Raw genomic sequence first — 15,844 nt, forward strand, 5'->3', positions numbered from 1 at the left:
CTGTCACAACAGACAATGGGAACACTGTGAATGCTGTCACAACAGACAATGGGAACACTGTGAATGCTGTCACAACAGACAATGGGAACACTGTGAATGCTGTCACAACAGACAATGGGAACACTGTGAATGCTGTCACAACAGACAATGCCAGGAACACTGTGAATGCTGTCACAACAGACAATGGGAACACTGTGAATGCTGTCACAACAGGCAATGGGAACACTGTGAATGCTGTCACAACAGACAATGGGAACACTGTGAATGCTGTCACAACAGGCAATGGGAACACTGTGAATGCTGTCACAACAGACAATGGGAACACTGTGAATGCTGTCACAACAGGCAATGGGAACACTGTGAATGCTGTCACAACAGGCAATGGGAACACTGTGAATGCTGTCACAGAAGCTGAACTTGGGACACAAATAGGATGCTTTTTAGTTTTGCGTCTTTTACCAAATAAATCTAAAATTAACTCCAGTAACGGTTGGCATTTCATTTCCCCGCTGTACCGTAACCGAACCGTGACCTCAAAACCGCAATAAGTACCTGGGTTTGGTGAACTGTCACACCTCTAGTTATGAGTAATGTGGGCTTATTTTAGGGGAATCCATCCACCCAACCATACAAAGCAACCCAGAGGCTACCTGCCAGATTTTGGTGGTGGGCCGCTATGAGTGAATTTTACCATTAATAAAATTGAAGCGATATTTTATTTGGACCAGACATGGAGGATAAACGATAACAAAAGATTTAACCAATGTCATTTCTATTCCAGGCCGAACAAAGCAAGGGGAGAATTTTCCTCATCAAGCACCCTCTCAAACAGACACACTTCACTTGTGAATGTTGATTAGCCTGGTTGTTATGACAACAGACACCTGGGATGAGAAGGCCAATGAAAGGATCTAATTTCTCTCAAAAACAAGACGGCTAACAAAGCACCAGGAGACTGGCCCTGGTTCCCTGGCTGACTGGCTCCCTGGTTGACTGGCTCCCTGGTTGATTGGCTGACTGGCTCCCTGGTTGACTGGCTCCCTGGTTGACTGGCTCCCTGGTTGATTGGTTGACTGGCTCCCTGGTTGATTGGCTGACTGGCTCCCTGGTTGACTGGCTCCCTGGTTGACTGGCTGACTGGCTCCCTGGTTGATTGGTTGACTGGCTCCCTGGTTGATTGGCTGACTGGCTCCCTGGTTGACTGGCTCCCTGGTTGATTGGCTGACTGGCTCCCTGGTTGACTGGCTCCCTGGTTGACTGGCTGACTGGCTCCCTGGTTGATTGGCTGACTGGCTCCCTGGCTGACTGGCTCGCTGGTTGACTGGCTCCCTGGCTGACTGGCTCCCTGGTTGATTGGCTGACTGGCTCCCTGGTTGACTGGCTCCCTGGCTGACTGGCTCCCTGGCTGATTGGCTCCCTGGTTGACTGGCTCCCTGGTTGATTGGCTCCCTGGTTGACTGGCTCCCTGGTTGATTGGCTGACTGGCTCCTGTATGTATCCCACTAAACACACAGCCTGTATCCCACTAAACACACAGCCTGTATCCCACTAAACACACAGCCTGTATCCCACTAAACACACAGCCTGTATCCCACTAAACACACAGCCTGTATCCCACTAAACACACAGCCTGTATCCCACTAAACACACAGCCTGTATCCAACTAAACACACAGCCTGTATCCCACTAAACACACAGCCTGTATCCCACTAATCACACAGCCTGTATCTCACTAAACACACAGCCTGTATCCCACTAAACACACAGCCTGTATCCCACTAAACACACAGCCTGTATCCCACTAAACACACAGCCTGTATCCCACTAAACACACAGCCTGTATCTCACTAAACACACAGCCTGTATCCCACTAAACACACAGCCTGTATCCCACTAAACACACAGCCTGTATCCCACTAAACACACAGCCTGTATCCCACTAAACACACAGCCTGTATACCACTAAACACACAGCCTGTATCCCACTAAACACACAGCCTGTATCCCACTAAACACACAGCCTGTATACCACTAAACACACAGCCTGTATCCCACTAAACACACAGCCTGTATCCCACTAAACACACAGCCTGTATCCCACAGAATCCAGCCAACGGGCGAGTGAGCCTGTCAGGTAGCCTGTATTCTCCCACAGAATCCAGCCTAGCTGATGCAATTTCCTTTCCTACGGCCTCCATTGACTTAGTCACCCTAATTCTGGCTTTCCTACAAGGGTAGAAACTGTTGGACGGATTATGATGAAGACATGAGGTTTGGACCATTGGTTTTCTTAAAAGAGGATTCTTTTTTTTTTTTTTACCCATTGGTCAAAAAAATATGTGTTTTTGATTGGACGCCGTAAACACTATCACTACCTCACTCTTCAACCCAGGTTCATTCAACCACAGCGTTACGCTAAAAGATGAAGAGTATCCGATATCCTGAGCTGTGGCCGGGGGAGGGGGTTTACACTGCCAGTGAACTAACAACACCAGTTAGTTAACATTAGTTAACATTAACACTAACTTAAAGCTGACCATATCCTGAGTTGTAGCAGGGCCGTATTCATTAGTGCACACCATTGCAAAACCATTGCAAAACGTAGCAAAAATGTTGTTGTTTTTTTAATTAAAAAAAACAACAACAGGTGTTTCTTATTAGACAAGTTCTGGTAGTCCCTCCCTGTTTCAGTCCGTTCTCTTCCAACCTTAATGAACAGGCCCAGGTGTAGGGGCTTACCCTGCCAGTGAGTGGGTCCTGGTTCTGCAGCAGGGCATGGAGCAGAGTAGGGGTGGAATCCTCCAGGTGCAGGGCCTGGCACAGGTCAGATAGCTCCTCGGGGCACAGCGACCCGGCGCCGCTGGCGTCGAAACTCTCAAAGACCTCCTTCAGACGCTCCTCGTACTGATCCTGCTGGCTGTCATCCATCCCATAGGACAGCACCCTGCCCTGGAGACAGTTAGCACAGTTATAGGACAGCACCCTGCCCTGGACAGACAGAGTTAGCACAGTTATAGGACAGCACCCTGCCCTGGACAGACAGAGTTAGCACAGTTATAGGACAGCACCCTGCCCTGGAGACAGCACAGTTATAGGACAGCACCCTGCCCTGGAGACAGTTAGCACAGTTATAGGACAGCACCCTGCCCTGGACAGACAGAGTTAGCACAGTTATAGGACAGCACCCTGCCCTGGAGACAGTTAGCACAGTTATAGGACAGCACACTGCCCTGGAGACAGTTAGCACAGTTATAGGACAGCACCCTGCCCTGAACACACACAGAGAGTGAGATAAAGATCTCTCGCTCTCCTACCCCTCTCCCTCCCTCATATATATATATATATATATATATATATATATATATATATATATATACTCAGCAAAAAAAGAACCGTCCCTTTTTCAGGACCCTGTCTTTCAAAGATCATTTGTAAAAATCCAAATAAGTTCACAGATCTTCATTGTAAAGGGTTTAAACACTGTTTCCCATGCTGGTTTAATGAACCATAAACAATTAATGAACATGCACCTGTGGAACGGTCCTTAAGACACTAACAGCTTACAGATGGTAGGCAACTAAGGTCACAGTTATGGAAACTTAGGACACTAAAGAGGCCTTTCTACTGACTGTGAAAAACACCAAAAGAAAGATGCCCAGGGTCCCTGCTCATCTGCGTGAACGTGCCTTAGGCATGCTGTAAGGAGGCATGAGGACTGCAGATGTGGCCAGGGCAATAAATTGCAATGTCCATACTGTGAGACGCCTAAGACAGCGCTTCAGGGAGACAAGACGGACAGCTGATCATCCACGCAGTGGCAGACCACGTGTAACAACACCTGCACAGGATCGGTACATCCGAACATCACACCTGCAGGACAGGTACAGAATGGCAACAACAACTGCCCGAGTTCCACCAAGAACGCACAATCCCTCCATCAGTGCTCAGACTGTCCGCAATAGGCTGAGAGAGGCTGAACTGAGGCCTTGTAAGGCAGGTCCTCAGCAGACATCACCGGCAACAACGTCGCCTGTGGGCATAAACCCACCGTCGCCGGACCAGACAGGACTGGCAAAGAGTAGTCTTCACTGACGAGTCGCAACGGGCGTGATGGTCGAAGGAATGAGCGTTACACATTAGGCCTGTACTATGGAGCGAGATGGATTTGGAGGTGGAGGGTCCGTCATGGTCTGGGGGCGGTGTGTCACAGCATCTTCGGACTGAGCTTGTTGTCATTGCAGTCAATCTCAACGCTGTGTGTTACAGGGAAGACATCCTCATGCGGTACCCTTCCTGCAGGCTCATCCTGACATGGCTCTCCAGCATGACAATGCCACCAGCCATACTGCTCGTTCTGTGCGTGATTTCCTGCAAGTCAGGAATGTCAGTGTTCTGCCATGGCCAGCGAAGAGCCCGGATCTCAAATCCATTGAGCACGTCTGGGACCTGTTGGATCGGAGGGTGAGGGCTAGGCCACCAGCTGCATTAAGTACTGCAGTGCATCTCCTCCTCGTGGACTTTACCAGGTTTGCCAGTTCTTGCTGTGAGATGTTACCCCACACATCCATCAAGGCACCTGCAAGTTCCCGGACATTTCTGAACTATGAAATAACACATATGGAATCAAGGCAAAGGGTGTTTACTTTGAAGAATCTCAAATATTAATATATTTAGATTTGTTTAACAGTTTATTTCATAGTTTTGATGTCTTCACTATTATTCTACAATGTAGAAAATAGTAAAAAATAAAGAAAAACCCTTGAATGAGTAGGTGTGTCCAAAGTTTTGACTGGTACTGTATATATATATATATATATATATATTCCCCCTAAAGAACCTAGCCAAGAGAATAACGAGTTCACATTCCAATACCAGTTTACAGCGAGACACTTACGATGAGGGTGGAAACATCCATGGTATGAACAGCCCCATCAGCCTCCACCCAGCACTGGGAGGATGATCAACTGGGCGCTACACACCAGAGTCATTACGTGGTCGAGTGGCAAGGCTTTACCTAATCCAATCAGCCTTACCGGATGATGAGACAACCAGGCGTGCCACCCCAAATGACACCCTAATCCCTATTTAGCTTACTATCTTTCAGGGCTCTGGTCAAAAGTAGTGCACAATATATTGGGAATAGGGTGCCTTTTGGGATACAACCGATGTGTGGATACAGGTGGATACAGCCCAGGTGGATACAGCCCAGCTGGTTGGGCCGTGACACAGTTACTTCCAGCTAGCTGGGCCTTGACACAGTGACTTCCAGCTGGTTGGGCCGTGACACAGTGACTTCCAGAGGCTGTGCCGTGACACAGTGACTTCCAGCTAGCTGGGCCTTGACACAGTGACTTCCAGCTGGCTGGGCCGTGACACAGTGACTTCCAGCTGGCTGGGCCATGACACAGTGACTTCCAGCTGGCTGGGCCATGACACAGTGACTTCCAGCTGGTTGGGCCGTGACACAGTGACTTCCAGCTGGCTGGGCCGTGACACAGTGACTTCCAGCAGGCTGGGCCGTGACACAGTGACTTCCAGCAGGCTGGGCCATGACACAGTGACTTCCAGCTGGTTGGGCCGTGACACAGTGACTTCCAGCTGGTTGGGCCGTGACACAGTGACTTCCAGCTGGGCCGTGACACAGTGACTTCCTGCTGGCTGGGCCATGACACAGTGACTTCCAGCTGGTTGGGCCGTGACACAGTGACTTCCAGCTGGCTGGGCCATGACACAGTGACTTCCAGCTGGGCCGTGACACAGTGACTTCCAGCAGGCTGGGCCGTGACACAGTGACTTCCAGCTGGGCCGTGACACAGTGACTTCCAGCAGGCTGGGCCATGACACAGTGACTTCCAGCTGGTTGGGCCGTGACACAGTGACTTCCAGCTGGTTGGGCCGTGACACAGTGACTTCCAGCTGGGCCGTGACACAGTGACTTCCATCAGGCTGGGCCGTGACACAGTGACTTCCAGCAGGCTGGGCCGTGACACAGTGACTTCGAGCTGGTTGGGCCATGACACAGTGACTTCCAGCTGGGCCGTGACACAGTGACTTCCAGCTGGGCCGTGACACAGTGACTTCCATCAGGCTGGGCCGTGACACAGTGACTTCCAGCTGGGCCGTGACACAGTGACTTCCATCAGGCTGGGCCGTGACACAGTGACTTCCAGCTGGGCCGTGACACAGTGACTTCCAGCTGGGCCATGACACAGTGACTTCCAGCTGGCTGGGCCATGACACAGTGACTTCCAGCTGGCTGGGCCGTGACACAGTGACTTCCAGCAGGCTGGGCCATGACACAGTGACTTCCAGCAGGCTGGGCCATGACACAGTGACTTCCAGCTGGGCTGTGACACAGTGACTTCCAGCTGGCTGGGCCGTGACACAGTGACTTCCAGCAGGCTGGGCCGTGACACAGTGACTTCCAGCAGGCTGGGCCATGACACAGTGACTTCCAGCTGGGCCGTGACACAGTGACTTCCAGCTGGCTGGGCCGTGACACAGTGACTTCCAGCAGGCTGGGCTGGGCTGTGACACAGTGACTTCCAGCTGGCTGGGCCGTGACACAGTGACTTCTAGCTGGCTGGGCCGTGACACAGTGACTTCTAGCTGGCTGGGCCATGACACAGTGACTTCCAGCTGGGCCGTGACACAGTGACTTCCAGCTGGGCCGTGGTACAGTGACTTCAAGCTGGCTGGGCCATGACACAGTGACTTCCAGCTGGGTCGTGACACAGTGACTTCCAGCTGGGCTGTGGTACAGTGACTTCTAGCTGGCTGGGCCATGACACAGTGACTTCCAGCTGGGCTACGACACTGGGATGCTTCATGACACAATGAGATGCCATAAGAATGAAGCATTACCTTTGACACATGATGGGATGCAGTTTGATGCAGAGGAACAAACTTAGGTTACAGAATACATTAGATGTGTATCTGCACAGAACTAAAAGTCGATATGGAAGATAAACCTCACAACAGATACAATCATTGCTATTGTGCTCAGAGGTGGAACCAAGAATATTGAGTAAATATACAAAAAAATACAAGCTTCAAGAGGAATACCCAAACCATACTAACTAATCAACCAGTGATTTAGTCAGTGCATATAAACGGGTTAGCTGACAACACCGCTTCAATGGAGCAGAAATCTGTGTGTTGTTTGCGATTCTGGATGGCCAGACACAATGTAGACCATCCAATCATTACCACCATTAAAACGAGCTCCAAGTTACATAGGCCTTGTTGTGAATCTGGATGGCCTTGTTGTGAATCTGGATGGCCTTGTTGGCCTTGTAGTGAATCTGGATGGCCTTGTAGTGAATCTGGATGGCCTTGTTGTGAATCTGGATGGCCTTGTTGTGAATCTGGATGGACTTGTTGTGAGTCTGGATGGCCTTGTAGAATCTGGATGGCCTTGTTGTGAATCTGGATGGCCTTGTTGTGAATCTGGATGGCCTTGTAGTGAATCTGTGGCCTTGTTGTGAATCTGGATGGCCTTGTTGTGAATCTGGATGGCCTTGTTGTGAATCTGGATGGCCTTGTTGTGAATCTGGATGGCCTTGTAGTGAATCTGGATGGCCTTGTTGTGAATCTGGATGGCCTTGTTGTGATTCTGGATGGCCTTGTTATGAATCTGGATGGCCTTGTTGTGAATCTGGATGGCCTTGTTGTGAATCTGGATGGCCTTGTTGTGAATCTGGATGGCCTTGTTGTGAATCTGGATGGCCTTGTTGTGAATCTGGATGGCCTTGTTGTGAATCTGGATGGCCTTGTTATGAATCTGGATGGCCTTGTTATGAATCTGGATGGCCTTGTTGTGAATCTGGATGGCCTTGTTATGAATCTGGATGGCCTTGTTGTGAATCTGGATGGCCTTGTTGTGAATCTGGATGGCCTTGTAGTGAATCTGGATGGCCTTGTTGTGAATCTGGATGGCCTTGTAGTGAATCTGGATGGCCTTGTAGTGAATCTGGATGGCCTTGTTGTGAATCTGGATGGCCGCAACAACAGCGAGAAGCTGCTGTGTGGGGAATCTTAGGCGGCTCGTTTCAGCTAGTTTTATCTTGTTCTTGACACCATGTATAGTTTTGACTGATGTCATGTCTATGCTAATTGTTCTTGACACCATGTATAGTTTTGACCGATGTCATGTCTATGCTAATATTGCAACAACAAACAAAAAATCGCTAGCTAGCTAACCAACAACTGCAACGATGTATTTGAGTGATCATTGTGCACATTTATTGTTAAACATGTGTTAAATAAACACTGTTTGACGAAATATAGGTAACATATGTTGTCAACTATCTAAGCCAACCCTGTCTGTTTTTCCCTTATAGTTGGGAGCTCTTCGGTTTTGTTACTAAACAACCAAGCTGTTGGGGGGGGGGGGAGAATGGTAGAGCACCAAGTAGAGCTTGTAAATTGTTAAGTTTTACAACCAAGATGATGCATATACTGACAAGATACATGTCTCTCGGCCCTAACAATGGGAGTCTTTGTCCACAAAGCGGCACTGCGGGCAGTCTAGTCTCCCGCCTATCCTTTATTTCAATTGGTGTATACATCTCATTATTGTAATCCTGTTTTGAATATTCGATGAGGGTTGTTGATGTCAACCAGCCTGTAATTCACTAGAGAGAGATGCTATGCTACAAGCCTCGTGTCATGAATATGGATAGCCATCTTAAGAGACCGTGTTTATTTCTCTGTATTGCCGGAATGTCACGTGTCCTACTTATATCAGAGCACTCGTAACAACTTAAGCGTTTACAAAACGTCTACTAGATCAAATAAACCTCACGGAAACAAATAAGACATACATTTTTGTTGTTGTTGACCAAATTCGACACCCCCTTTCATTGACCTCCGTATAAAAACTCATCGCTTGGTGTGTGAAATAACGGGAAAATCTCCGCCGGCTGGATGTAGACATATTTTCTGCTGAGTTGGGTCTCTTCCTCTTCCTCTTCCTCTCTGATTACAACAAAGACTTCTGGTAGCAACAGGCTTGCCCCGACCACTTGAGGATCTGTCTTTTTCAGATCCCCATTTCCTGTGTTTGAGGTGTGCAAAATCCACGTGTCACTTAAATCTCGCTGATCTGATTGATTTCATTTGACTCCTGCGACTCTTTCATACCCCGGTATCCCGGGTGGCACAGTGGTTAAGGGCGCTGTATTGCAGCGCCAGCTGTGCCGCCAGAGACCCTGGGTTTGCGCCCAGGCTCTGTCATAACCGGCCGCGACCGGGAGGTCTGTGGAGCGACGCACAATTGGACTAGCGTCGTCCGGGTTAGGCCGGTAGGGAAATCCTTGTCTCATCGCGCACCAGCGACTCCTGTGGCGGGCCGGGTGCAGTGCGCACCAACCAAGGTTGCCAGGTGCACGGTGTTTCCTCCGACACATTGGTGCGGCTGGCTTCCGGGTTGGGATGCGCGCTGTGTTAAGAAGCATTGCGTCTTGGTTGGGTTGTGTATCGGAGGACACATGACTTTCAACATTTGTCTCTCCCAAGCCCGTACGGGAGTTGTAGCGATGAGACAAGATAGTAGCTACTAAGAAAAACGGATACCACGAAATTGGGGAGAAAAAGGGGTAAAAATTAAACAAAAAAAACACACACAAAAATAATAATGTAAGTGTCAGAATAATAGTAGAGAGAATGATTTATTTCAGCTTTTATTTATTTCATCACATTTCCAGTGGGTCAGAAGTTTACATACACTCTATTAGTATTTGGTAGCATTGCCTTTAAACTGCTTAACTTGGGTCAAATGTTTCGGGTAGCCTCCCACAATAAGTTGGGTGAATTTTGGCCCATTCCTCCTGACAGAGCTGGTGTAACTGAGTCAGGTTTGTAGGCCTCCTTGCTCACACACACATTTTCTATAGGATTGAGGTCAGGGCTTTGTGATGGCCAGTCCAATACCTTTACTTGGTTGTTCTTAAGCCATTTTGCCACAGTTTTGGAAATATGCTTGGGGTCATTGTCCCTTTGGAAGACCCATTTTTGACCAAGCTTTAACCTAACTGTTTAAAGGCACAGTCAATTTAGTGTATGTAAACTTCTGACCCACTGGAATTGTGATACAGGAAAATAGAAGTGAAATAATCTTTGTAAACAATTGTTGTAAAGATTACTTGTGTCATGCACAATGTAGATGTCCTAACCGACTTGCCAAAACTATAGTTTGTTAACTAGAAATTTGTTGAGTGGTTGAAAAACAAGTTTTAATGACTCCAACTTAAGTGTATGTAAACTTCTGACTTCAACTGTATTAGAATTGTTTTAACAATTTCGATAACTTTTGCTACTTGTGCTAATGGCTAGTGACAAGATCAACAACAGAGACTCGTTGGGGATTCGAGAGAGACATGGTTAGACTGTCCCTGGCTCGTTGGGGGATTCGAGAGAGACATGGTTAGACTGTCCCTGGCTCGTTGGGGATTCGAGAGAGACATGGTTAGACTGTCCCTGGCTCGTTGGGGATTCGAGAGAGACATGGTTAGACTGTCCCTGGCTCGTTGGGGATTCGAGAGAGACATGGTTAGACTGTCCCTGGCTCGTTGGGGGATTCGAGAGAGACATGGTTAGACTGTCCCTGGCTCGTTGGGGGATTCGAGAGAGACATGGTTAGACTGTCCCTGGCTCGTTGGGGGATTCGAGAGAGACATGGTTAGACTGTCCCTGGCTCGTTGGGGGATTCGAGGGAGACATGGTAAAATAATACTATGCATAAAACTTTATGAGTCTTTCAAGCGAGACAGAAACCCTTCTAGAGTACCTCAAAGAGATCCTGGTGTAGACTGGAGAGGGCTAAAGACTCAACTAATCTGTCTTTACGTAGCCAGGTACACACAGAGGAGTTGAGAGAGTGCGGGTAAGGTTCACGCAGGGCCATGTTCGGGGAAGGATAGACAGAGAAAAAAACAAATTCTTTATGACATAACTGACCGCAGCAGCTACGACTCCACTCTGCACTCTGAGGTCAGTCGCCATAGGATACTTCTCAAACGGCTCCCTATTCTCTATGTAGTGCACTACTTTATACTACAGCCCTATTCCCTATGTAGTGCACTACTTTATACTACAGCCCTATTCCCTATGTAGTGCACTACTTTATACTACAGCCCTATTCCCTATATCGTGCACTACTTTATACTACAGCCCTATTCCCTATATCGGTGCACTACTTTATACTACAGCCCTATTCCCTATATCGTGCACTACTTTATACTACAGCCCTATTCCCTATGTAGTGCACTACTTTATACTACAGCCCTATTCCCTATATCGTGCACTACTTTATACTACAGCCCTATTCCCTATATCGGTGCACTACTTTATACTACAGCCCTATTCCCTATATCGTGCACTACTTTATACTACAGCCCTATTCCCTATATCGTGCACTACTTTATACTACAGCCCTATTCCCTATATCATGCACTACTTTATACTACAGCCCTTATTAACCTAACCATAGTATACCCATTATTAACCTAACCATAGTATACCCATTATTAACCTAACCATAGTATACCCATTATTAACCTTATAGTATACCCATTATTAACCTAACCATAGTATACCCATTATTAACCTTATAGTATACCCATTATTAACCTAACCATAGTATACCCATTATTAACCTAACCATAGTATACCCATTATTAACCTTATAGTATACCCATTATTAACCTAACCATAGTATATCCATTATTAACCTTATAGTATACCCATTATTAACCTAACCATAGTATACCCATTATTAACCTTATAGTATACCCATTATTAACCTAACCATAGTATATCCATTATTAACCTTATAGTATATCCATTATTAACCTAACCATAGTATACCCATTATTAACCTTATAGTATACACATTATTAACCTAACCATAGTATATCCATTATTAACCTTATAGTATACCCATTATTAACCTTATAGTATACCCATTATTAACCTAACCATAGTATATCCATTATTAACCTTATAGTATACCCATTATTAACCTAACCATAGTATATCCATTATTAACCTTATAGTATACCCATTATTAACCTAACCATAGTATATCCATTATTAACCTTATAGTATACCCATTATTAACCTAACCATAGTATATCCATTATTAACCTTATAGTATACCCATTATTAACCTTATAGTATACCCATTATTAACCTAACCATAGTATACCCATTATTAACCTTATAGTATACCCATTATTAACCTAACCATAGTATACCCATTATTAACCTAACCATAGTATACCCATTATTAACCTTATAGTATACCCATTATTAACCTAACCATAGTATATCCATTATTAACCTTATAGTATACCCATTATTAACCTAACCATAGTATACCCATTATTAACCTTATAGTATACCCATTATTAACCTAACCATAGTATATCCATTATTAACCTTATAGTATATCCATTATTAACCTAACCATAGTATACCCATTATTAACCTAACCATAGTATACCCATTATTAACCTTATAGTATACCCATTATTAACCTAACCATAGTATACCCATTATTAACCTAACCATAGTATACCCACTATTAACCTAACCATAGTATATCCATTATTAACCTTATAGTATACCCATTATTAACCTAACCATAGTATATCCATTATTAACCTTATAGTATACCCATTATTAACCTAACCATAGTATATCCATTATTAACCTTATAGTATACCCATTATTAACCTAACCATAGTATACCCATTATTAACCTAACCATAGTATATCCATTATTAACCTAACCATAGTATACCCATTATTAACCTAACCATAGTATACCCATTATTAACCTTATAGTATACCCATTATTAACCTAACCATAGTATATCCATTATTAACCTTATAGTATACCCATTATTAACCTTATAGTATATCCATTATTAACCTAACCATAGTATACCCATTATTAACCTAACCATAGTATACCCATTATTAACCTTATAGTATACCCATTATTAACCTAACCATAGTATACCCATTATTAACCTAACCATAGTATACCCATTATTAACCTAACCATAGTATACCCAGTATTAACCTAACCATAGTATACCCATTATTAACCTTATAGTATACCCATTATTAACCTAACCATAGTATATCCATTATTAACCTAACCATAGTATACCCATTATTAACCTAACCATAGTATACCCATTATTAACCTAACCATAGTATACCCACTATTAACCTAACCATAGTATATCCATTATTAACCTAACCATAGTATACCCATTATTAACCTTATAGTATACCCATTATTAACCTAACCATAGTATACCCATTATTAACCTTATAGTATACCCATTATTAACCTAACCATAGTATACCCATTATTAACCTTATAGTATACCCATTATTAACCTAACCATAGTATACCCATTATTAACCTTATAGTATACCCATTATTAACCTAACCATAGTATACCCGTTATTAACCTAATCATAGTATACCCATTATTAACCTAACCATAGTATATCCATTATTAACCTAACCATAGTGTACCCATTAACCTTATAGTATACCCATTATTAACCTTATAGTATACCCATTATTAACCTTATAGTATACCCATTATTAACCTAACCATAGTATACCCATTATTAACCTAACCATAGTATATCCATTATTAACCTAACCATAGTATACCCATTATTAACCTTATAGTATACCCATTATTAACCTAACCATAGTATACCCATTATTAACCTTATAGTATACCCATTATTAACCTAACCATAGTATATCCATTATTAACCTTATAGTATATCCATTATTAACCTAACCATAGTATACCCATTATTAACCTAACCATAGTATACCCATTATTAACCTAACCATAGTATATCCATTATTAACCTAACCATAGTATATCCATTATTAACCTAACCATAGTATACCCATTATTAACCTTATAGTATACCCATTATTAACCTAACCATAGTATACCCATTATTAACCTTATAGTATACCCATTATTAACCTAACCATAGTATATCCATTATTAACCTTATAGTATATCCATTATTAACCTAACCATAGTATACCCATTATTAACCTAACCATAGTATACCCATTATTAACCTTATAGTATACCCATTATTAACCTAACCATAGTATACCCATTATTAACCTTATAGTATACCCATTATTAACCTAACCATAGTATATCCATTATTAACCTAACCATAGTGTACCCATTAACCTTATAGTATACCCATTATTAACCTTATAGTATACCCATTATTAACCTAACCATAGTATACCCATTATTAACCTAACCATAGTATACCCATTATTAACCTTATAGTATACCCATTATTAACGAACCGATTATTTACTTAATAAAAAAGCCTAAAACAGCTAGCTTCTCTAGTCTACGCCAGTCAACACAGGCACTGTTATGTGGGATGATAAATAAGATAGTGGCTGCTACAAGTTAGCTAGTCTTGGCTGTAGCTGAGTAGCGTCTCTCTCTGTCTGCCTCCCCCGGCTCGCATCCATCTCACCGGCACCTCCTCAGCTGTAGAGCGCCAGCCTCTCAGGGAATTATTCTTATTTTTAATGATACTATTCAAATAGTGCACTTATTTCAAACCCCCATCCCTACACCACACACACACACACATGTACGTAAACATACTGATACCTCAGATAGAGATAAGTAGCTTTGGTACCACCCACCACTTCCAGCTGCCCGTTGTCACAGTGACGTCATCACGGTCCTTCATGGACGCCAGCATTAGCCAGGTGTCCCCTCCTCCTCCAAGCTCCTCCAATCAGACTGAGAGTCCCTATTCAACTCAAGACAACGGGCTGTCCAAACCATACGACCCGTCCCAAACGGCATCCTATTCCCTATTATAGCGTACTACTGCTGACCAGGGTTCCCGTGGGATGCCATTTGGGACGTATCCACAGTCAAGTGTCCTTTGCCTTTCTGCATCTGCTAATCTCATTCGAGTGAACCATGACCAGCTGATCACACATGAATCCCTTACCCAGCTAGTCATCTACCATCATAAGATCACGGTAAAAAAAAACAAGACAAAGACCAGGACCCGTGTCCACAAAGCAACTCCAGAGTAGTATTGCTGATCAGGGATCTGTCTGATCTAAAAAGGTCAAACTGATCCTAGATCAGCACTTCATACTCTACGACGCCCCGACTCGATAAGTTGTGATTTGATATTTTTCTAGAAGGCTCTAAGCTGTCAGTAAAATAGACCTGTAGCTCCAAGGGGTTTGACCCCAACAGTGGGGGTCACTGTGACTGTAGATTGACGGCTGTCGTTACAGAATCGGGACCGAGGCAGGCGCAGGGGAATCAGAAGACGAGGTTAATCTGGACACCTGCTGCGTCATGTGTTTGGTCGTCCCACTCCCTGTAGACCGACTGACTGAGCTACTGAGACTGAGCTACTGACTGATCTGCTGACTGAGCTACTGACTGAGCTACTAACTGATCTACTGCCTGAGCTACTGACTGATCTACTGACTGAGCTACTGACTGATCTACTGACTGAGCTACTGACTGATCTACTGACTGAGCTACTGACTGATCTACTGACTGAGCTACTGACTGATCTACTGACTGAGCTACTGACTGAGCTACTGACTGATCTACTGACTGAGCTACTGACTGAGCTACTAACTGATCTACTGCCTGAGCTACTGACTGATCTACTGACTGAGCTACTGACTGAGCTACTGACTGATCTACTGACTGAGCTACTGACTGAGCTACTGACTGAGCTACTGACTGATCTGCTGACTGAGCTACTGACTGAT

At 44.6% G+C, this 15,844-nt stretch overlaps 1 protein-coding gene across 4 annotated transcripts in view; it reads right to left on the reverse strand.

Annotated features, from left to right (window-relative positions):
- The window catches only part of nin (ninein (GSK3B interacting protein)), an 86,647-nt gene that overhangs the window by 67,028 nt on the left and 3,775 nt on the right, over nt 1-15,844 (reverse strand). For all 4 annotated transcript variants that reach the window (XM_052485616.1, XM_052485629.1, XM_052485615.1 and 1 more), the window contains exon 2: nt 2,740-2,949. In XM_052485616.1, coding sequence (XP_052341576.1) covers nt 2,740-2,928 — 189 coding nt within the window. In that variant the 5' untranslated portion in view covers nt 2,929-2,949. The remainder of the gene's footprint in view (nt 1-2,739; nt 2,950-15,844) is intronic.

The sequence above is a fragment of the Oncorhynchus keta genome, chromosome 29 (assembly GCF_023373465.1).
Source record: "Oncorhynchus keta strain PuntledgeMale-10-30-2019 chromosome 29, Oket_V2, whole genome shotgun sequence".
Lineage (NCBI taxonomy): Eukaryota > Metazoa > Chordata > Actinopteri > Salmoniformes > Salmonidae > Oncorhynchus > Oncorhynchus keta.